The 23886-nt window shown below is 40.8% G+C and overlaps 1 protein-coding gene across 1 annotated transcript in view; it reads right to left on the bottom strand.

Annotated features, from left to right (window-relative positions):
* LOC110834177 (uncharacterized) overlaps positions 1-20560 on the bottom strand; it is a 327297-nt gene extending 306737 nt beyond the window's left edge. Inside the window, exons 1-2 of the mRNA XM_087349345.1 lie at positions 20343-20560; positions 19335-19661 (exon numbers count right to left, since the gene is read on the bottom strand). Coding sequence (XP_087205471.1) covers positions 19335-19349 — 15 coding nt within the window. The 5' untranslated portion in view covers positions 19350-19661; positions 20343-20560. The remainder of the gene's footprint in view (positions 1-19334; positions 19662-20342) is intronic.
* Between the last annotated feature and the right edge of the window lie 3326 nt (positions 20561-23886).

Genomic DNA, 23886 nt, shown 5'->3' with positions numbered 1-23886 from the left:
CAGGCACGCCCGGAAGACCATCAATCATCACGCGATGGCCACAGAGTGACGTACGACAGTAAAGAAGCAATGACATGCCAGTCCCTGTCCCGAAACGTCTGTTTCGGCCACGCTTATTAGAAACACCAGTGCATTCTCTTTTGGTTAAACACATATTTTTTTAATTCGCCGCCCGCGACAAATATGAACAACCAATCCGGTCAACGGTAATGACAAGGTTGCCGACCCCTGCGTTATAAAAACAGGGCTAGCTGCCTGTTTTTCTGGACCAGTATCCTTCAGGGCTGACACGTTAAGCCCGTCTGAAGATGAAGTCCAAAGGAGCTCTGTATCATCCCACGGTACAACTCAATACGAGCTGCAGGTCCCGTTCTGTAAGATGTTCGATCGCTAAGACCCTCCGCCTAGGTACGTACAGAACCGGAAACCACGGGCATTTAAAAGTATACACATGTCACAAAGTAAATAGCGCGGAGTCTAAATTTATATATAGTACATGTGGTGGATGGTATGCAAACCGGGTTCGTTCATAATTCAAGTCCCTTTCTACCATCAACGTCACGTTAAATTCAGTACAGACTATTTCTGATCTAAAGACTGATACCTTTCAGGAGTATTTTACAACTTGTCGGTGTATATAAGAACAGAATTGTGACAGGAAAATCTTATATGACATTCTAAGCTCTTAACTCTCACTTGCCTAAGAGACTTGCATTAATTACACTACCAGGCGTCGCTGTAGCAGATGTTTGACGTCCCTCATGCACCCAGACGATGACTGACAATCCGCTAATACAGAGCACCAACCTCAAGCAGGGAAGACGAGGGTTAACCTCGACGTATTTCGAATGGACCGGGTCGGAATCGGAGAAGAATTTTGTTCAAATATGTCTAGGTCTGTCATCTCATCGCATGTCATGAAAGATTTTCAGTACAATGTGTTCTTATCCCCTCGAAGCCGGAGCTAATTTAAATAATATTTAAGAATTCAGTCCGTACCGCGAAGAAAACACTTCACTTCACCATTACAAAGATCAACTGGTTAACGCTGTTTAAGAAAATAGTCATTTATTCCGAGATGAAACTCAAAAATGCTCTCTGCGAGTAAAATTCTGAGTTACTCCTTGTTAAAATGAGTTACGAGCTGTTAACACTGGGCACTGAAGGGTTGATAAGACAATTTTTCGATTAGTTAAAGATATGAGAGCTTCCAAGTGTTCAGGAACTCAGTCTACTTAGTTACCTGTACATTTATCTGGTTATTATTCCTTAAAAATCATGTGCATTTACCTGGAGTTGCGAAACTCTTATACTGGATAATGCTCCACATATTTGAATCGACCATTGTCACAAACATCTCGAGAATCATTCCTCACTGGAAGTGAACGCCTTTGGGAGTGCCCAGTCAAAGAATTAAATTATCTATTTATTCCTGTACGGCCAGAAAGCAAAACCCGTCTTCTCGGCGCAGGTCACGAGAGTGACATACAGGATGAGCCAGATAAAGTTCGACCCAACATCAATCACGATACTGCGGTGCGAAAGACTCCACCCTTGTTGCTAGGCCGATGCTCAAATGCTCGAAATAGTTTGCTGATTTTAGTGAAGGATTTAGCGATTCGTATTAAGACAATCGAACAGCGACTGCTAACAAAATTTAGGGTAGATGCTTATTTTCCAGAAGGTACTGGACGTTTCAGCATCTGCTGCAAACATGTTCTGTAAGTTCTTCCTAACAAATTGGAACCAAGAAGCAACTCGTTTGTCCTTTGGCGAGGCATGCCTCCCTGTGTACAAGACTCATCAATTCTCATAATAAACAGTAATAATTTCATTGACAGCTTTAAAAATCTATCTTTGTAATGGTGAAATGTTTTCTTTGCGGTACGGACTGAATTCTTTAAATATTACGTAGATGAGGGCCGGCTTCAAAGTTTTAAGAAAGCCTAAAAAATATTTTATTCTCACTACAAAAATCAACACTGGACTCCATCATGAACCAGTGCACCTTCTTGCGCTCAACATCTACGATCCTTTTTAATATTATCCTCTAAACTAGTTTGTGAAGTGAACTAATTTCTAATCGAATATAAATATTCGCCTTACGTAACTCAAATGTCCATCTAGCACATCAAACACCCGTAGCTACCTCCCGTGCAAAGGTACTGTAGTGAAATACATTCACAATTAAAATAATAACTTTAAAACTCTTGTCACTTTTCATTTATCGTCTGAGCCTCACCCTGTAGTAAGAATTCCAAACACGGCACCCAATCAAATCTATTCAAAGCAAAAAGGTAATGTGATACATGCATACACCATACAAACCTGAAGTGTCACTGGTCTCGAGAGAATGACGAGATGCAATGCGAATACCCTCGCCACATGACAACACAGACAGGGGCTGTAAGCAAGCTTGAATGTGGTTCATAAGAGAAAAGAGTGTGTTTAGGGATTACTAATTCACGGGTATTCACGGGCACGGTTTAATCCCGAGTGAAATCTGACTTGTTCGCTGAATCCGTGCCCATATTGAATATTACAGCTGGTCAGGGATACCAAACCGGGAGGTCAGAGGAGGCTGCATGTGGCCGAGTGTTTATTTATTCGCTTATTTGATGTCGTCGTCCCAACTGCAGCTTATTCATATATTAATTGTTAATTTTTTTTTCCATTTATAAATCTCCATATTACTTCGGATTTCTGGTTTTCACGACGACGAGAATTAAGATTGTTATCATATGGGATGTTTGCCGCGAAGTCTGGAAGAAATTCACCGACGTTTCAGAGGTTCTTACTGCACCCTGATGAGGCAGGCAGTGAGCACCTCTGAAACGTCGGAGATTTTCTACTAGTCTTCACAGCTAAACATCCCAGAAGACAGCCATCTCGATCTGCATATTAGCAATTGTTTTCGTATGACATTTTCCAGAGGTCTCAGATATTGGACAGTTGAAGGCCCATCGCACATCACATGAAATGTTTTCATGTCAGACAGTGAAGTTCACGTCGGATATATAAATTCCGAAATCAGCTGGCTTTTCTCCAAGAGACGCTGGATAGCCCTAACGCAATACAAACAGAGGCCATTCATCTTGTCTGGCGCATTGTCACCACGCGGGATGGTCAATGGTGTTTCTGTACCCTCTCAGAGATCCCCCACTGTGGAAGAACAAGGGCGTCCCTCAAAAGGGAATGCTGGGTCTGTCGAAGGGCAATGAGCAGTTTATGTAACCACCCCCCACCCTATAACTAAAGCCCTACTACAAAAAAAAACAGCTTAGCCAAAGTATCCTGTGCAGAACATCCGTACAGGCGCACATCACAGTTCTCGGGCGTAAGAATTGTTACAGGATAATTTTCGCCCTTTATTTCTAGTTTTTCCGTGGTTTCTCTTTACCCGTCCCGAAAGGGCTTCACTTCCGTTTTGCTCGTCCGTGAATCTTCCCGATTTCTTTCCATTTGTGTCACTGCGCGTGCGCGTAAGAACATTTGTATTTCGGGAGTCTCTTCTTATTCCGTTTCCTTCTTTTCTGGTTTATTCTTTGTTTCCACTTCCCCTGTTTAGCGCCTTTCAGTTTACTTATAATTTTCTTCATTCCTTTCACGATATTCATTCATTGAAGGACTCGCTCTCTACTCCACGCATTTCGAATTCCTCTGTTTTTGCGCTGTCTGGCTCTCGAGAGATCTCGTCAAGAAGCTGACTTTAATAGCAAGTGCTTATATAGGGCAGTGGCGTGTCACTTCTTTTACTGGTCCATGACGTCAGACAACCATCATCATATTCTCCCACAAAAGAAGAATCAGCGAAACAAGAAAGTGGCGTGTTTTGTTTTGACAACACAATGGTCTTACTGACACAAATCCACTCCGGCCCCAAAGGGCACGCACCCCGATCTCAAAATCACAATAGCACTTCTAAGATGTCTTCGAGAAACACGAGTCGATTCAAATTCTTGACGTTTCGCACGCTGCATCAGAATTCTGTACAAATGTCTTCTCCATTTTCTTATTAGGGGTAGTTTGAATTCGCCCCATGTTTTAGCATTCAGATATAGTAGAAAAAACACAGGACCGCTTCAAAAGAACAATAAAAATCATTTCTTACTTAGATCAAACAAGCATTCGATCTTAAATTTCTTCTTTGGGACATAGTGTAATCACGTAGGCTTTTTTTTACCAAGATTCAAAAGAAAGTATCGCCTTCATCTTCAGGGTATAAGTTCCTAAATTGTGTAGCGTGGTCTCTTCAAAATTAAATACGAAAATCCAAACACAAGGCATTCGATAAAAAATAACAAGCAAATGTAAGTGGAATTACATGTAAGAAGTCGTCTTTCTGTTCAGACTTTTTTTTTGTAGAAAAGAAAGGAAAAGAAGAAGGCTGTATTGTGAATCGTGATCAGTCTTCACTACAAAAAAGAAAAAGGTTGAAGAGGAGACAAGAACAAGACACTGTAAGTTACAAATCCTGTCGCACGATTTCCTTACAGCATCGCATTTACAACACAAACCAAAAATAGTCCCAGCACAAGCGAGTTAAAATCCCCGAATCCCCATGAATTCTTCCTCCAGAGCTCATCTGGCTGTAAACAATGGTTGGTTGAAGGGTATCCGCTATCCGCTTCAACCCAACTCAGAAACCCCTACCCTAACGCTGTCTAGTGTGCAGTTGTACCAAAAAAAAAAGAAAGAAAAATACGCCTCTGGAAACTAGGAGGAGTCCTTTACAGCTAACAAACCTCGGGCAAAACATCGGTCTTCATGACGTCACGGAATTTCGTCCTACAGAGCTTATACCAAAACGTTTCTTTCTTGAAGACCGGATATTTCGTTTACGTACAAAAAAAAAATGAGCGCACTCTACCAACATTCCGGCAATAAAACACGCTTATTTTAGTAGCAGCAACTTAATATTACGCACTTTACATCTTACGTGAGACGTTAAGCTTGTGGTCACGGGTTCTTTATCGCGACACTAGGAGGTGAGAGGCGATTTTACGCCCCGGAGACGAGGAAAGAGGTCCCTGTGCGTAGGAGGTTGGGTGGGCCCCAGACAGCGACGAACAGAAAAATCCATGACCCCCACCGGGAACAGAATTAGCCCGTAGTCAGGTAATATTTCACCGAAATCGGGAAACTTTATTCTGCAACCAACATTGCATTAAGCTCATTTGCGTTCTTCTGGAGTAGTGAGAAATGCAGTATTGCATCAAACTGACACTTTAAAAAGAATGCCTCATGTCGCCCTGTACATGACGACAGTGTTAAGTAAAACGTTTACGATAGATTCTCATAACCCTGATGATGGAGACAGCAAGGTCCTCTGAAACGTCGGTAAACCTCTACCACGCGGGACGCTACAACCCAGAAGATAGAAGTCTTCGTAAATTTTGTTAAAACGATCTCCGCTTTCGGCACGTGTTCTGTCTTTAGTCAACATCTACACATTTACGTGATTTCACTATTTCAATTAGAATATTAAATTATAAATAAAATAAAGTCAGTTAGTTTTAATAAACCTCAGTCTCATAATAACTTACGAACATTATAAGCACAGCAGCAACGCACCGCGACTTGTCAGATCACACCGACGCCTTAACAACTTCGTTCCTCTTCTTAGTAACCACGTGACACAATCGTTCTACTTGCAACACGAGGCATCTGCAAACAGCGCTGAGACTCAGTCAGTGCGGTTCAGAAAATCAAATGGCGACGGTAGATGTTTCAATGAGACGAAATAAAACAAATTGCATTTATATACTTCGTTTTAAAGGACCTTAACACGGAAAACGCGATTAAAATTCGAATGGGTGGTGTAAGTGCGTGCATTTCTTTTGTACTGACATATAAATGAGCTTGAGACATGTCAATGCGAAGAAATTACATAAAAATCGAAAAAAATAAAAATAATCTGCTTATAAATATACGATTAAGTGCATAAATCAGGGATAAAAATTTTCAAATTTCATGTCATGTATCTGTTCTCAGCGCACATGGCAAAATGGATTCATCACTGCCGTGTTCCGGTGCACAAATGAACCCTTACGACAGCGCTGTTTAAGTAACAGGGGCATGCACACAATGGCCGATCGACCTCTGCACTCTTTAACACCCCCCCCACACACACACACACACGGCAGTGGCGGCTCTTTGAAATGCTCCGAATGATGACATCTGACGACAAGAAATTTCTGAATCTAACAGCTGTCGGTCTCGCCAAGAACACCAGCGCCCTTTTCGTAGAACACGATGGTTCATTAATCTGGTCACGTGACTACGCCACTGAGCACAAACCTGAACCGGTTTCATCCATTTCAGAAACTCACAACACACGTACGACCAATTTTAACATAGTGTAAAATTCTAGCATTTGACTGGGGTTTTTTTTATATTACTTATAAGTACCATCTACATGACAAGTTTAATTATTACACTTTAATATTATCCTTCCACCTACGTTTGTGGTACTAACAAGTTATCTTTCCTTCGGGGTTTCAGACAAATAATCTGTTTGCATTTTTCAACTCCATCGTGCGTGCTACATGACTTGATGACTCTATTTGGAAAAGAGTTGAGCCTACAAATTACGAACCTCCTCGTTACAAAATGTCTTCCATCCGCCATTTGCTTTCTTACACTTATCCTTAAGCATCCCGTTCTCAGAAACACTAACTTTACGTTCCTCCATGTCCATCGCTGTCAAAGGACAGGTAGAATTCAGAAACAGAAGAGGGCAAAATGGAAGAATGCCCCGAGAAGGTCCTTTTTATTACCTTAAACAAACGAAAGGCGACTTGGAGGCTTAAGCCATAAACGGCAACGAGCTGGAATATGCGTCATGATTAATAGATCAGCGTCGATCCTGGCTCTGGCTAAGACGCCCCTTGCGCGGGGGCCGCTACTGGATCACGATTTCCGCATGTCGAAGCGACGTCCCGCATGAAGATCGCCCCTTCTGTCACAAAGACCACGCGTCCCGCCCTGCGTCGCTCCGTTCTATTGTCATTCTCCAGCAGCCTACATCTCTGCGCACCAGCTGACAGACTCCCCCTCCCCCGCAACTTTTCCCTACTTTGACACAATTTCCTGCCCTCTGATGCTTCGCTCGGTGATCGAACGGTCTGGATACATAAATCTCATACATAAATACATAAAGCAGAATCAGGTTACTGCAACTTTCTAGCCTTACAGAATTGTACTTCCCGCATCGTTCCTCTTAACACGAATTACAAGTAGGAAAACACTCCCCTGGTAGGAGAACCCGCAGGTCCAACTCCGACAACACCAGAGTCCGCCATCGGCCACAATCCTGAACCAAACCCATCCATTTGCCATCCTCGCAGTCCACCTCCCTAAGATCCATCTTGATGTTATCCTCCTATCTCATTCTTGATCTGTACAGTGGTCGTTTTCCAGAAGGATTCCCTACGAAAATCCTGCATGCACCCCTTGTCATCCCCCCTCCATTCGTGCTACATTTCCATCCCATCGGAGCCTCCTAGATGTCACTATCCTCACATTGCTAGGTGACCCGTACAATTCACGTAGATCCTCGTTGTGAAATATTCCAAATTCCCCACTTGTTTCATCCCTCATAGCTCAAAATATCCCCCTCAGCACTATTTCAGAACGTCAATTTCTTTTTCTTAAAATGTAGACGCTAATAGTACGAAGGGGGTCCATGCGACATAGAAAATATTCTTTCAATTAATCCAATCACGAATAAGGACAGCTTAATTCCTTGCTACTCATGTTCGCATTTTACTACTGCAATAAAACCCGATGTCTCAGAGACCTTCTCTGAAATGTAGTAAAATATATTACTTAAAAATCTTTCGCGGCGACGAACTGAAATGAATCTGCTAGGGCGAACGACCAGCGTGGTCCAGCTGACGTCACTTTCTGCTGAGCGATGGTAAGATCATTGAGAATGAATCAGGAGGGACACAAGAGGAAACGCTCAAAATCTCCCTCCCCTCTCCATCCTGGGATATTTTTATTTTATATAGTTTATCCAAAAATTATATGTGTACAGTCCCACGAAAAACTTTAAATTTATATTTTGTAAAATTGTAAATGAGCAACTTTATCGTGAGATAGCAGACAGAATTATTTTGACTGACCTCGGATAGAAAAGTTGGTTAATTAGGGCAGAAGGATTTTGCTTTCCAGGGACTTCGTACGTAGTGACGTGGAAAGGGAAGATATATATATATATATATATATATATATATATATATATATATATATGCAGTGGAACTCACATAATAAAAATTCAAAATGCAAAGCAACTTTATAAAGCCACTCAACACGCGATTTCTGCCAAGTGTAAGCCATTTTCTGACACCACATTCGTCGAAAGCTGAGTGTCGTCACATCTCAGGCGACTGGAGAGAAAAAGTGCCTAACACTTTGCCGATGATCAGGCGGATAATCGCATCTCCACAAAAGTAAAATACATCAATCTCCACTTGCATTACATGCATTGCGGGGCAAAACAGATGTCCATTTCAGAAACCCCCCCTAACAGTAAATTTAAGTCTTTCAGGAAGAAGGAAAAATAGATCCCCTTTAATCATAATGGGTTCTGCATTTATGAAAAATTCATGCCCCCCCCCCCCCCACTCTCAACAGTCAATAGGGCAATTCGCACGTAACAGCAAGGAAAAAAAGGGGGGGAGTTGAAAAGAGGGAGGGGGGAGATTATTCAACAACAAAGACTGGAGATTGAACGATGGCTGGTTCCAGTCACGTGACAACCGAGGAGACGTCTTGATGTAGGGTGTTCAAGCTATTGTCTAATTTTGAAGGGTCTCTCGCACACACACACTCTTAGCAAAATGAATTTCTTTCTCAGTGTATTACATGGGGAATAAGTCATTCACACTTACAGCTAAGAGACTGTATTGAATTCTTTGCCTATTGGAGCCTGACGCAGGCTACAAGCTCTTCTAAAATTCCTTGCATACATTTTTCGGTTAAACGTTAAAAGGTAAAGTTGTCTCTGGTATTTTTCCAGCACCACAAATGGAGGTAAACTCCACCCTTTCTTGAACATGATACTCTATGATGATGCCTGATCAGATTCACGCTCCGTCCGCTTCACCCCTGGTGGGCGTGTCCATTGGACAGGAGTCCTCGTGACTCCACAGCTCGCAAAGATACGAAAACCGAGACGGAAGTCTCTTGTCGTTGCCAGGGAATCGAACTCCGGTTACCCAAACCCCGAAGCCTGCTCGCTATTCTGACAGATCTGACTGCACAATTCATGAATCCAACCGGAGCTGTAAGTCACCGCCAGACCCCAAATAATCTGGAACGGCAACAATTTTTAGAATTATTATCCGTGAGAGGGAAGGAATTTTCTATGAAATTTTCCGAATACGACTTCATTTAAATCACTTTTTATATCGGTAATAATTTTCCTTAAGTAACAGCAAAGGACAATTCAACCACTAAACTTCTGTAATTACACTTCTCTTTGTGTAAAACGTTCAAAGTTCAGGTGCTGCTGGGTTATTCTGAGACGTAAAGAGAGATATTTCAAAAGTACCCCCCAAGCACCGTCATAAAATGGGAACTGCAGGCGGGAATAAAAATTACTTTAAATGCAATTTTTAGTCAGCGTCCATAATCGTGCTTTACCAAAAAAAAAGGATCTTTTACATTCATTGCGCGTTACGGTACAGGGATGCAGTCACAGAAAGCCGAAAGTGGGAGGTCCCCTACCTTGGGGAGTGGCTAAAAACATCCATCGTAAATAAATCTGCCATAGAAAGTCGGACAATCTGAAGAGACGCCACATGGGGAGTCATAGACATAAATGGAGGAACAATATTAAAAAGGATCTTGGAGAAACAGAGCGGACTTGATTCATATGTCTCTCGATATGGACCCGTAGGCTGGCTCGTGTGGACACGGTATAAACTTTTGGATACATAAGAGATGAGGAAATATTTGACCTGCCGTGTAGACTCCTCAGATGTGTTGACGAGTCTACACGTCGCCAAAACCGATAACATCTCAAATCTCACAGACAGGCGATTCAGCAAGCGTTATGTAACACTCCTCAGAGGTTTGGCTGCTATTAAATAAGCATCAGAACTCGGTATTCGAACCGAAGTGCCTCCATATTCAAGACAACTCGATTAAACGTCGTCCGCCGACTCTCATGTCTCTCCCACGCTTTTTTGTCACACCCACGAAGCTAATTTTCTACCCCGCGTCCTACCAGGAGACACCCTCCATTACAGGGGTGGAGAAATATTTGTTACTGTTTGGGCGACAAATGTTTACTCTGGAACGTCTTTGGGACCATTTCCAGCGATTACACAAAGCAATCGGCATGTGAAATTTGAGGTTCCCGTGACGGAAAAAGGGAGATTCGTCCAAGTCCACATGGCGTCACTACCCAGAACAGCGACAAAGCAACAGGCAGTTCTTAATGGACGGAAACACTCCATTACAAGGTGTGCAAAGATGGTTCCGCTTGCATTATTTCAAATTACAGGCTCGGAGGCTGTATGAGACATCAGGTTCTCATGGCTACGATTACAAAGATCACCGTCTTCCGGGATGTTGCGTCGTGCAGTCTGGTAAAGTGATGCCTACACCAACATCGACCTGATAATGGAAGCAGTAAGCATCTTTCGAAACGTCGGTCAATTTATAACAGATTGCAGAATGCAACAACCCAAAATACAGTCATCTTGAAACAGAACACATCGCCATCATCAGAAGAGCCTGTCACTGTACTCCATTCTCAACCAGTTAAATCAACTTTAATATTATCATTTCATCAACATCTAGGACTTACAAAGTGACCTTTTCCTTCAGGTTGCGTGCTACGTGATCCACCCATCTCATGAACAGCAGATATCCTTATAATGTACACTCTGTAGAGCCCGTGGAAATCATGAACCTCCTCATCACGTATTTTTCTCGAGTCTCCTGTTATTTCCTGTCTCTTAGGTCCAAGTGTTCCCCTCAGTCCACGTTTCCGGTCTAAATCAGCGGTAAAACGCCCAAGTTTTGTATTTATAGTTACCAAATGCACTCGCCATAAAGGAGGCAATAGTTTATATATGTCAGTGCTGAGAAGGGAAATGTGTTTGGCACTAAAAGTTTTAAAGCACGCAAATCAATAAAAGTTGAAACCAGTGGGTTTATAGGGTCATCAGAATTACGTATTGTTCCGTGCAGTTCCTAAGGGAAAAGAGGGCCCGTGATTCAGCCCTCAGACAACATTTTCCAAGCCCTTCCACGAAGACATCTGGGCCATGTAACCTCTCCAGCAACCTCAATAAGGACGAAAACATATGGTACACATGTAAAGTCAGGGAGAAACTTTTACCCCATGCGAACTAGAACAACCAATTTGTAACACTTTCAGTTTCCTCTTTCACAACACAGAAAGGCTTTAAACGTCAACACGAGAGTTCATCACCAGGATCTAGTGTGGCTCAGCGTACTTCTAGATCACTGCTTAATAATCGTCAATGATTTCTTTTTAATTCCTTTCCGCGGACAACGTCTGGAGCCGACCACTCCACTCACCTCCTCCTACTGTCTAGATTTATAATGCACGGAGCACCACCTCCATTTCCCCCCATACGTCCTTTGTCTATTTTTAAGCCACGAAGACGGGGGCATAGCTCCAGGTGAGTGGCCGTCTTCACGCCCTGGCAAAAGGGTCCCTGGTAGCCACTGGATCAAAGACTTCGAAATCAAGGTATAATCAGAATATCATATTCCGCGCTGAAGTATTTCTGACACACCGAATTTCGTTCCATCTATTCGCGTTCGAGCACATTACCACTTTACTCGCTGTGGTCGATGCATAAAGCTTGTGCGCATTTCCGCTCTTGACTAAAATCAAATCCCTCCTACCCCCCCCCCCCCCCACCAGCGACAAACACACAAACGACACGTTCGACTATTTTAACGCTGCTAGAAACACAGGAGAGGCTTCAAAACGGGTCGCCGGTACAGGGAGATTCTGGTTTTGTAAGTGTCTCTGCCGCGTTTGTATGAGTGCATGTTACGCGTTATAAATGGTTGGAAAACACCCCGTTATAATCAACGGGAAATTAAAAAATCTCAATTTAGATCTAATACTTTAGGGTGAGATAGGCTGGATATATAGCACGCATGGAGTGATGAAAAATGTATAAAACCTGTGCGAAGGTAAAATAATAATAATATCGTTATGGATGCAATAAATGGATTAAATTTCGTTTTGATTGTGGAAAATAATGATCCACTGGATTCAGAATTTCATTGGAGACAGTTCGCAAACGTAAATTATAAACTTTTAAACTTTTAATGTGCTGACTCTTTAATACAGAGAGTGATAAATTTTTCGTAACACTTACTTTAGAAATCAGTATCTCTGTATTTTTGGCCGTACGTATTTCGTACGATTCTCAGTGTAAACAGCGATCATATCCTCGGCGAATTTTGTAATGGTGATGTGTTGTGTTTTCTTTGCGGTACGGACTGGATTCTAAAATAATATTCAGATTAGCTTCGGCTTTAAAGGACTGTAATTAAAATAAGTTCGCAATGAGAAAATTCGACGTTATATTCGTCATATTTAATAAGCCTGCAACCAATATCTGTACTAGTGGCAATAGTAATAAATTTCTACACGGTGCCTCAGGCGGCGAGAATGAATACGGCTGTCTTATGGGTTATTGTAGTCTGATCGACGCTTATCGACGTTTCAGAGCTGTCTGCAGCCTCCATCACCTGGGCAACTAGTCAGATTCGACTGCCCAAAATACGCCTTATCACTATAGAACATCTTGTTCGCCCTTTCCTGCAACCGAAATGTAAAATATTATGTTTTGCAGCGATATTATTATCAAACTACTCTCAACGTGGACAGTTAACTTCCGTCTGACGCCAGTTCGAGACTCGCTAACGACTGTAACTCGCCAGGATTCTGTCTCGATCGCATAATCGGTCGTAACTAGAACCAGAGGCCAGACAAATGGCTTTTACTGTTCCCATTACAAGTCGTGGACCAGACTTAAAGGATGCTCTTGTTTGTGAAGGGAGGACTACATCTGATTTCTCTTTGTATCCGCCCATCTATGTCGAGGTCTTCCAAGTAGTTTCTTCATTTCAGGTATTCCGATTGAAGCGTTGGTATATGCATTTCTCATCTGTCATCACATTCTCACAAGTTATGAAGCTCTTCACGACGTATTTCTCTCCATTCTCAAGTTTCTTCCTCTCTCTCTCAGGTTCAAATAATCTCCTCAGCGTACTGCCCTCAAACATTTTCCCTTTAAGGTGAAATAATTATTCCGTATACTTCAACTTTTACGTTCTTACGTACAACACACAAAGACAAAAAAAAATTAGGTTTAAGTGAAAAATAAGATATGCCCCAACGTAAAATTTAGGCACCAAATTGGCCTTGTGTATTGCTTCAAAAAATATATTTATATTAACAAACAGATTTCTTGTAAGTGACCCTTGGACTAATTTAGTAACTGCCAAATATTTTTGTATCAAAATAAGGTTATCGCGTATCTCCACTTGGCACTAGAATCTTCAAGTCTGTTCTGCGCCGCAGTTAAACTCGACTGCCCCAATTAAAACGCTTCGACCGAGATTGTATCCCGCGACTCCAAAAACAAAATTCAAATGAATCACTGATGTTCCAGTGTGGTTGGAGATTCAGGAAATAATCCCATTTGGAGGCCGTCAGTATGATTAAGTACATACAACATCATTAATCTCTTAACTTTGTTTGATTTAAACTCAGACAATAATAATCCAAAGCCCACAACAAGTGTAGAATCATTTACTTAAACAACTGACTCCAGGCTATGTCGCCTCCTTTCCTAAATCAATTATTTATCTCTTGAAACGGTACGATAAGACGTCAGACTGTTTGATCAGACCTAACTGAAGTAATCTCTCACACGCTCATAAAGCATTCAACTAACTTATCCGCAGAGGAACTTAAGAACTATTTAGGCAGTGTCCCTTTGCGTGTGAAGCCTAAGTTCGTCTAAATAATATTTAAGAATTCAGTCCGTACCGCGAAGAAAACACAACCCTTCACCATTGCATAGATCAACTGGTTGAATTTATAAAGGTAAATAATTGTTGATTACAGTGAGAATCATACGAAACTCATAAATACTGCTAGATCAGGTGGTACATATAGTTACCACTGTTATTCCAAGGGAGTTATAATGTCACACAAGTTTAATAAAGAGGTTTGCAGGGTCAGCGGAACAGATGAGCCAGACGAATGATTACAATTAGAAAGATTAATAACAAGTCGGCAGCCATGTTTGACATTCGCACAAGACTTTCTTGAAACAAATGAAGCAAGCGTGTTCACACAACAGATGTGGAAATATTTCGAAAACGCTGAGTAATGGAAGAATTTTTGGCTTAAACTCGAGAAGTAAAAGTCCTCGCTGAAATATTTACGCTTTGTGACAATTCACAATTTCTTCAGGACACTGAATTACCTGTAGAAATACACAAACAAGATGCATAGCACGCCACTGATGCTGTCATGGTACTGAACAGTTTGTGTCTCTAACATAATCTTTCCAGAATTTACAGCTCCCTCTCCAACTTCCTGCATTGCATAGCGATAAATACACCACACACACCATAAAAATGTATACCGGAAAAGTTCTTATCAATATTAACAATCACCCCCCTTACCAAATTCCACACCCTTCATCCGAAAAGCCAATCACTGCTTCAGCCACCCCTAAATCAAGAGTGTTATAACACACGTACGTAGGTACGCATTGAATCAGTGTGAGCCGCCAACAAACTACGTTCAAGTGTTTTGTTTACAGTTTACTGAGGCGTATCACTGGAGTTCCGCTCCACGGACTCCACCACTGTTAAATCCTTGATGGCGCCGCGTCAATTCGTGGTTCATAACAACCGAACGTGAAGTTTCGTTTCGAACTTCAGCAGTCCCCCCCCCCCCCGCCCCAAAGAGTCATTTCGACTTTCTCTGTGCCCGTCCACTTGAACGCCTAATGACTACGCTGTAACCAGCTCATGAACACTCTACTTACCTAAAATTGTGAAGGCATTACATTTCAGGAACCTCCCCCCCCCACAAAGATATAAGAAAACAAATACACACGCGTGTCCTAGATTTTAGGGGCCATAAGATCAAAGTCGGACATCAGTTTTCAATAATTTTCTTTTTTTATCGCTAGACAGATGCTAAGGTTTCTCGAGTTTTCTGGTGTGTGGCGGGGAAGGGGGGGGGGTCTTCGTGATTTACAGCAATGAGCCGATATGTGAACCAGCTCTCAGTTCTGTTAAGCACTCAGAACCGATATCTGGTTTATTACGGTACGACAGAGAAGCACAAACACGCTACACACAACAGTGTTTACACATCATCCTAACATCTGCATCAGTGAGAGGTTCGTAAACAGTGGTCTACAGCCCACGGGAACAAAATAAAGCAACAAGACCGCATTTCATTACAAGGATTCACACCCTGTACGTTACAAACAGGACGTAATGCAGAACTCTGCGCTGTACCGACCAAATATGCTTCGATAACGGAATGTCCAAAGTTCGAATCTCGACAAGTATAATCCTTTGTCAATATCCGTGGTTTCCATCACTCGATCCAAAACAAATGCTTCACCCTGGCTTAGATACGAACAACCCAATCGTGTCTTTTATTGATCTACGTAAATCATGCAAAATCCACTGAAAAAAAAAATTGTTTGTATATGTAAGGTCTTTGGCTCGAAACCAGCGACTGATTGTTTGCAGCCTTAAAATAGGCCATGACAGTTTCTTACGCGTACGCGTTATCACAGCTACCATCGTCTTCGTAAGTCTGGCAGGAAGTGAGACAGTCGAAAAATCATAAAATCATAAAGATTAAAAGTGTATTTGGAAAGTGAACAGCGCCCACATCCTGTCCGAGCGTCTACTTCAGGCTCGTAATTCATGTGTAGTTGATAAACGACAAGATGAATATGTACTCACACTTATCACGTGATAACCATAAAATGTTGCAGGCCTACACACTTCACGTCGAACACAAGACTCAGTTCACAAGAAACAAACTGGTGTGCTCCAAAAAAAAAACAGAATTCCTTATCCTTCCACACGGACAGACACACGTCAACTCTAAAGAAAAATCCTTTTTGGGAAGGTTAGACAAGAAATTCCTCGCATTTCATGGGACCCCCAAACACCATTACCGAGTTCCAAATACCTCGCTGAACTTTTAAGTACTCTGAGATTTCCATTGTGAATATAATTAGTTATTTATGGACAATATATTTCGAAGTAACTCGATCACCACATTCTCTTAAAATACATTTTATCAAAGCATAAAACTGATGTACATAATTACAGTATTATTGTTTACTGAACTGAAGTAGTTACCAAACCTCTGAAGATCGTCTAAATATTATTTAAGAATTCAGTCCTTACCGCAAAGAAAACACCACACTACACCACTACAAGGAACTAGTTGACGCTGTCTAATTAAATAATGTTCGTTTACACTAAAAAACTTACGAAACAAAGAAATTCAATCTCTGCAATAGAAATATACAGTTACTGATTATTAAAGAATGTGGTACATATAGTAACCACTGAGTTTTAAGCGACTGATATGAAATAAGATACAATTTGATTCCTCTGCTAGAGGATTAGTTTGAGTATTTTTACCACGCACGTCAGAGTTCTGGTGAAACATTGCGGGGTTTAGGGTTCTCGTGGAGATGTAAGATTCCATCTTCACGGCGACTTTTTCCATCTTACGGTACACCAGCCTCGAGGCATGTAACTGATAGCAACAGGACTGCTTTGTCCCAGGAAACTGGCCCCTGTTAATAAGGTCAGCATTTCGTGGTATTTATTTTGCTGGCTACATGAGTCAGCTGTGATGTCGTATCGTCTTTCACAGAATCTGCCTTCTACAGCAACTTCCTTTAACTGTGACACTTGAGCGAAAGAAATTTCATTACCCCCTCATCCGGCTCGGGTTTACAAGGAAACATAATAAAATATCTTCTTTATCCAGATTTTTATCTGACGTGATATTTGGGTCAAAAACTCTACTAATCTGCAACAAAACATTTCTATAACACGTAATTTTCGTGGTGATTAATTCTGCTGACAGTCAATACACAATTTATCCGTGCTTACGTCGTATTAGGTAAATATTTTGAAGAAAAAAAATTCTGTAAGTTCTATGTTTATGTGCCCTTTGGTGATCCTTGTCTTGGGGAATCTTTGATATGTTTCAAAAAAAAATGTTTCGCATACGGGGGGGGGGGCAATGTTTCTTCACGAGGATTTCCAAAAACCTGATTAAGAACAGGACCCGAAACGTCTGTACCCAATCTGTATCAAGTCCTTCATATTTTAGTATTTCTTCTCCAAGATCGTGATATTCTAGAACAGGGAAAGAATTTTTCGTAATTTTCTCGCCACGAATCAAATTCAAGATATTCGCCGACTACTGCATACGAGTTTTCATTCTTATAACTTACACTTTCCGCTTGTTCTACATTTGTCGGTTCCGATGGTATAAAAACGTAACTGCTGTGTATTTCAACGGCCTGATAAAACAACAAAGCCCACGTTTCAACCCGCAAAATATGTTATAATGAAGAGAAATACGTTCCTCAAACTGGAATATTTCTTTTCGCAAGTGTCCCTCCGACATAAAGCCAACATTGAAGATCTTCTTCATAAACAGGTGAAATTGAACAAGCAGTAGCTTTGTGTGCATCTGATAATCTGTTGACCTTACTTGTGTGCCGAGTGCAATGACGTAAAAGCAAGACATTACCAGGGGTTCCTAACCTTAGCTCACGACCCAACTCTGGGACACGATTAATCAGAAGATTATTTCGTGTTAAGAAGGTGCCCGAAAAATTGAGTACAGTCAAATATCAGTTTAACGACTTAAGTCGGGATTAAGACCGCTCCTGTGAAAAGTCATATCAATTAAACATGCCTCAAACCACAGACGACAGATACTGTCCAACAGATAGTGGTAAATTCTTTTCAAGAAATCACGGCGGTGAGTATGAAGGGCGATATTTATAAATCGTCCTGATGATGGAGGCAGCAAGCATATATGAAACGTTGGTACGGCTGAACAACTCAGAAGACAAGACATTTTTAAATTGTTTACACCTTATTTCAGTCCCAAGTGAAGCATAGAATTAAAAGTTGAATATTTGTCCATTCCCTGTGTTTCTGGCGTTAAAAATGTTTAATAAAACAGGATGAAAAGATAATAAATGTATTCGTCTATTTTTGGTTTGCTTTGTCAATGAGACTTGGATATCGACATCACTTTACATTACAAACCATTAGCTAATTTCTCCCAAAAAAATTTAAATAAATAAATATACTCACAAACATGCACGCACCAAGAGAAAAGAAAAAGTCTCTGGTCTGGTTCTTTATCTGCCATCCACTTGCAGCGGTGTTCGAATGCAGCTATATTTCAAAACACTACGACCAAGCCCCACCGCAACAGGAAAGATTACAAAGCAAAATACTATGCAGCCCACAGTTGGGATGCAGATTCGAAGAACAACGCATTTAATTCAAATATGTTTCTTAACTCTGACGGCCACACAAAACAAACCTGCGTGCCATCACGTGGACAGCCCTGGATCAGCTCAGCTGAATCAAATGAGCAAAAATTGACCATATTCGTCTCGAGTTTCCTAAAGAATGTTTCAACATTTTACTACTGCATATCTGTGAACATTTTTCTTCATTATACGTGTAATCAATTTAAAAAAAACACGACGTTTCGGAAGCTGACTCAGCTTCAGTCATCGGGAGAAACCATACATCTTAGCCAGCTACGTCCGAGGATTGAAATTAGCTCCTAATGGACCCACGAGATGGCGGAAGCAGATCCAGCTTCCGAAACGTCGTATTTTTATAAAAAAAATTATTAGTCAAAGATATTTCATTGTAAATGCGTTATCAGGCTTGTTTTAAAAACAAAGATCAACTAACCTTAATGTATTGCCCTATGATGATCTGCTAAGATGGCACAACCAGTAATAGGACCCGATCTCGACACAGGAAGTTGAAACTTATTGTTTACTGTTTTTGCATCAAGTCGATATTTTACAGCTGAACGTTAAAGTCTCATTAAAACAGAACACAACGTCAGTCCACTTTCCAGGAACGTCAAACGCGTAATGCGATAAGTTTTAAGTCACCACAAAATTAATTAATTAATTAATTAATACATTACATTCTTTAAATAACACCACAAGACACTTTTCTATCCAGAAGCCCTGGGATTTAAAACTTACACTTTCATTCTGCATTACCACTCCATCAAGAGGCCAATGTTAACTCCGATCACACATTCGACGGTTGCCGCGTCAACGAACACAAGACACACGATAAATTACGTCAGATAACTTCTCACTGCAAAAGACGAATATTTTTTGTTGTTGTTCAAAGTTCAAAAGAAACTATTTTTAATTCAATTGTATCACACGAAAGTTAACTTTAGTTGAAAGTTCGTTTTATTTTTACAAATGTCACGAAAACTTGCCTTCGTTACGGCAATGAACTGGGGTGTAAATTCACTCCAATGTCAAATGAACGTCGAGAAAGATTTTTGTTTGATTATTCTGTGAACAATGAAGAAGACAGAATGGACGAATGTTAATTTATAAAACAAAGGCGACGTGGAACAATACGAAAATCTTCGAAATAGAAATTTTAAAAAATATATAACGATCTGTGAACTTTAATAAACATTTCGATACTTGGAGCCGAAAAAATAAAACATTATAAAAACAACACGTTACTCCATTGTTTTACTCTTTATAAAAGTACTGACGACTAAAAAATTATTTAATTTAATATTATTCATCTCAGATAACGTTTCGAAATAAATTTAAATAATGCAGTACAGACTTTGTTATGATCTATTTCACTACATCGGATAATTATCTTTCAGGACAGCTAACGATAAGCTGATTTAAAATGTTAAAATGCGTTTCAAAGTAAATTATTATTCACGTTTGTCATTATTACGACAGGCTTATAACTTAACAAGTAATTTGTTAAAACGGAACACAGCTGGAAACAAAGACTATGAATCCCATCTGTCAAACTCGCCGTGAAATTATCAATAGATTGTTTACATTAGTCTTAATTACAGCGTGTTCCATGCACCAAATTCACGTCGGTTGCTCAGGTTATAATTTCATACGTGATTAATATTAAAATATCTTATACACACATTTAGAAAACCAATTATGGGTGCCTTATAATTTAAAATTGATAATGATTAAAAAGAAACATACAAATTACAGAAACCAGACTTGAAGAAATAAATTATTGAAGCGAACTCTCCTGCTTCGACAACGCGGTTTGAAGTTTACACCGGCTATTAGCAGAAGAAATGTGAAGCAGAGGACATCTGCCCTCGACAACTCATCCGCGGTGCAGACGACCGCGTGGCTCTGAACTACGCATGCGCCGTTCTAATACAGACACAACACCACAACACGACCGAACGCGCCGACACTCCAGCGCACACTGAGTCCTGGCCTGCGGTTCTACAGCATTTCTGACCAAACTGCCCCTTCGGCCGAAGACACGAGATCAGGGGAAAAGTGAAGTGTTACAATTTACCGCCATTTCACAGGTTCCAAAAGCCTCCATCACCACGGCGATAGCCCTGGTGATGCAGGCAGCAAGCACCTCTGAAACGTCGGTAAGTATCCAAGGGACCATGAACGATCTGATGTCTCTCACACTGCGTACAAGCAATCAGTTTTTTGGGGTGGGCGGATGGGTGACGGAATACGATTTTAAGTAGACGTAATTTCACGGACTGAACATTTATTTTAGTATCTGAATAATGAAATAAACTAATTAATATAACCCAAAAGTATAACAAAGCTAATAAATAACTTGCATAAACAGACAATGCACATTACTCCAAATCAAATTAATAAACAAATTTTTAAAACCTGTGGCTGTTTTTTTTACGAATTGGTCTCGTTATGAAATTTCCCTACCAAAATTTTGAGCGTATTTTTTTTTTTTGCATCCAAATTATCACGTCCACGATTTAATTATTTTTTTTTTGCACAAATATTTTCCCCGGCACATACGTTTAGATATTCTACTAAAAATGTATTCTTATTCCGTTCTGAGGACGTGTCTCATACCTTGAGAATAAAAATTTCACCTGTAACTAAAGTAAAACAGGAATTAGCGCGTGCCCTTCAGCCTGTCCCGCTTCCCCCACGCCCACTCCCATTTGCGGTCTTTTTTTTTTATTTATTTATGAATTCTCAGAATCTCGCAGATTCCAATCACACTCATGTTAATAGAAATTGGCTTTGCATTTGGTCGTAATGCGTTCCGTCGCCTCTCATCCAAGAATTCTCTCAGGCACAGCTGTTCGTCTAACTCGGAAAATCGATTGGTCTCAAGACATTTTATCCGTAATCTCTCTTAAAGTGTCCCAAGTGCTTTTATATATTTTTTTAGGACGAAGCCTTTATATGAGTGCACAAGTAATTTAATAGCGTATCCTTAATTACTGTCTAGACAGAAATAAAAATGTACGTTACTAGTGTTAATTACTGAGTGGACAGCTAAGTGTTTCGACATATAACTGCCACGATCACGCTATTAATCGTGTTCAACACCGTACTGAAATAAATACGCATGCAAAATAATGTTCTTATCAACGGACCCAAAATACCTCTTGTATAGAGACACTTAACAGTCGCATATATGGGAGGATAATATTAAAATGGATCTTTGAGTTGGATTTATCTGCCTCTTGATGGGGGCATGTGAAGGTGCCTTGAGGTCATGGCAATGAACCTCCTGGTTCCATAAAAGACGGAGAATTTCGTGGACAGCTGAGCGTACTAGCATTACCTTCTCAAGGAGGTCTCTGCTTAATGGAGTTACTTTAATATTATCATCCCATGAGCATCTACGCGACTTAAGAATGCCATTAGATAATCGAGTAGAGTAGTCGCAACACTTACTGCCCTCAAGAGTTGGTTAACCTCATAATTTGCAAGCTTAATGCTATGCCGATCACAATGGGAGCACGTTCTGGGGCGTAGTCCGACAGCTCTAACACCAGGATCGTGGCGTCGAATCTCGCTCGAGGCCTGTCTCGTAGAGATAAATGTCGGAACCCAGGACGCAGAAAGTTCTGCCAAATGCCAGGAAAAAAAAAGAAAAAGAAAAGAGTTGAAAACGGGCACCGGGCGAGGTGGAGCCACATGACACCGATTCGTGTGCCAAATAAGGACTCCCCTTCCCCAACTTCTTACCGTTCAGTACGGACTTCGGAAGAATTAAATTAATTCCTATATGATTAATAAAACGTACGATAACATTGTGAGCATTTGGACCACCCAGTCACTGCGTTGCATCATTGTGCCAACCGCTGAGACCCAGCCTCCTCGCAATCAATGAGTTAGGGGTGTCAAAACATCATCTCCCAGCAAAGTAGCAAAATAATCAAATATCGTCTTGTGCCTGTGTTGCATCATGCGGTTTTCTGATCAATTATTTACCTATTTTCTAATTCATGCTTCGGTCATTGCAGCTGGATGTAATCTATTGAAACTGACTGTCTTCTGCAGTGTAATATAATTGAAACTTACAGATGAGTTCTGAACGCTTACTGCTTCCATCATCAGGGCGATATCTGTAACGCAGAAGCATTGTGTTTCCTTTCAGGCAGGGGCTAAATTCATAAACAGTTTTGGTCTCTTAATGCGAAAGATCCTGTTCAACTTCTACCCTTGTTCCATTTTTCATATATCCACCCCCCGGTCATTTCGAACTCAGATCCGATTGAGACATTTTGTGTAGTTACATCACAAGCTTACGTAGACATTTTCCCATGTAATCGTCATTTTTAAGCTGAAAAACAAATCTTACTCCAAACACATGGCCATAGGCAATCATCCCCTAAGGACGACGGTAGCTAATTACAGAATGGCGGCAGAATCACGCATGCGCGTTGAGACCACGGCCAATATCGGTCTCGACCGCGACGGGAGAAAAGTAAGTGCCCCATTAAGTTATCCTGACGTTTCGACACGCGCAATCAGGTTTTATTCCCGAATTTGAAAAGTACCAAAAAAAACAATGATTTTCTTAATGTTTCGTTTTATCGCAGAGTAAAGTAATATTGAATTTCTGAACCGTAGCTGACCTCCGAACCATTAGCACAGTACGTAATCTCAGCCATGTCATAAAGTCAGTTTCGAATCGCCAAGTTCAATTCTTCTCATTTTCTGGTCCACTTATATGAAACCGGTTCGGCTCGTACAGATGAGTAATTTCATTATTACCCAACCTAGTCACGGTTGCCTAGTGATGGAAGTCAGTCACGCCTCTCTTTTGTTTTAAGTGTGATTACTTAGCCACAGACGATGGGATCCCAACATGCAATGCGACGAATGGAACAAGGAAAAGTTGCGCTATGTATATATGGCACACGACATTGTATAAGCAGGTCCTTTCAACTCTTTTCAACCCCTTTTACAGCGCAGTCACCCCTACTATTAGCAAAGCTTTTCAATGCGCGTAATACGTAATGTGCAAAGCTCGTCTAAATAATAATTAAAGATCCAGCCCGTACCGCGAAGAAAACACAAGGCTTCACCATTACGAAGATCTATTGGTTAACGCTGTTTAAATAAATAATCGATGTATACATTGAAAATCGAACGAAACACACAAATACACGTGATGGGTATTAATTATAAAAGTATATGGTACACATAGTTACCACTGGGCTTAAAAAACATGACAGTAAATCATGAAGTAAAGATTTAAATGCAAAAGTGACTTGCAGTT

The sequence above is a fragment of the Zootermopsis nevadensis genome, unplaced genomic scaffold (genome assembly GCF_977971745.1).
Source record: "Zootermopsis nevadensis isolate Lab colony 2312 unplaced genomic scaffold, Znev_1.0 Znev_ptg000016l, whole genome shotgun sequence".
In the NCBI taxonomy this organism is placed as follows: domain Eukaryota; kingdom Metazoa; phylum Arthropoda; class Insecta; order Blattodea; family Termopsidae; genus Zootermopsis; species Zootermopsis nevadensis.
Note: the sequence above shows the minus strand (reverse complement) of the source record. Positions and strands in the feature narration are given on the sequence as shown.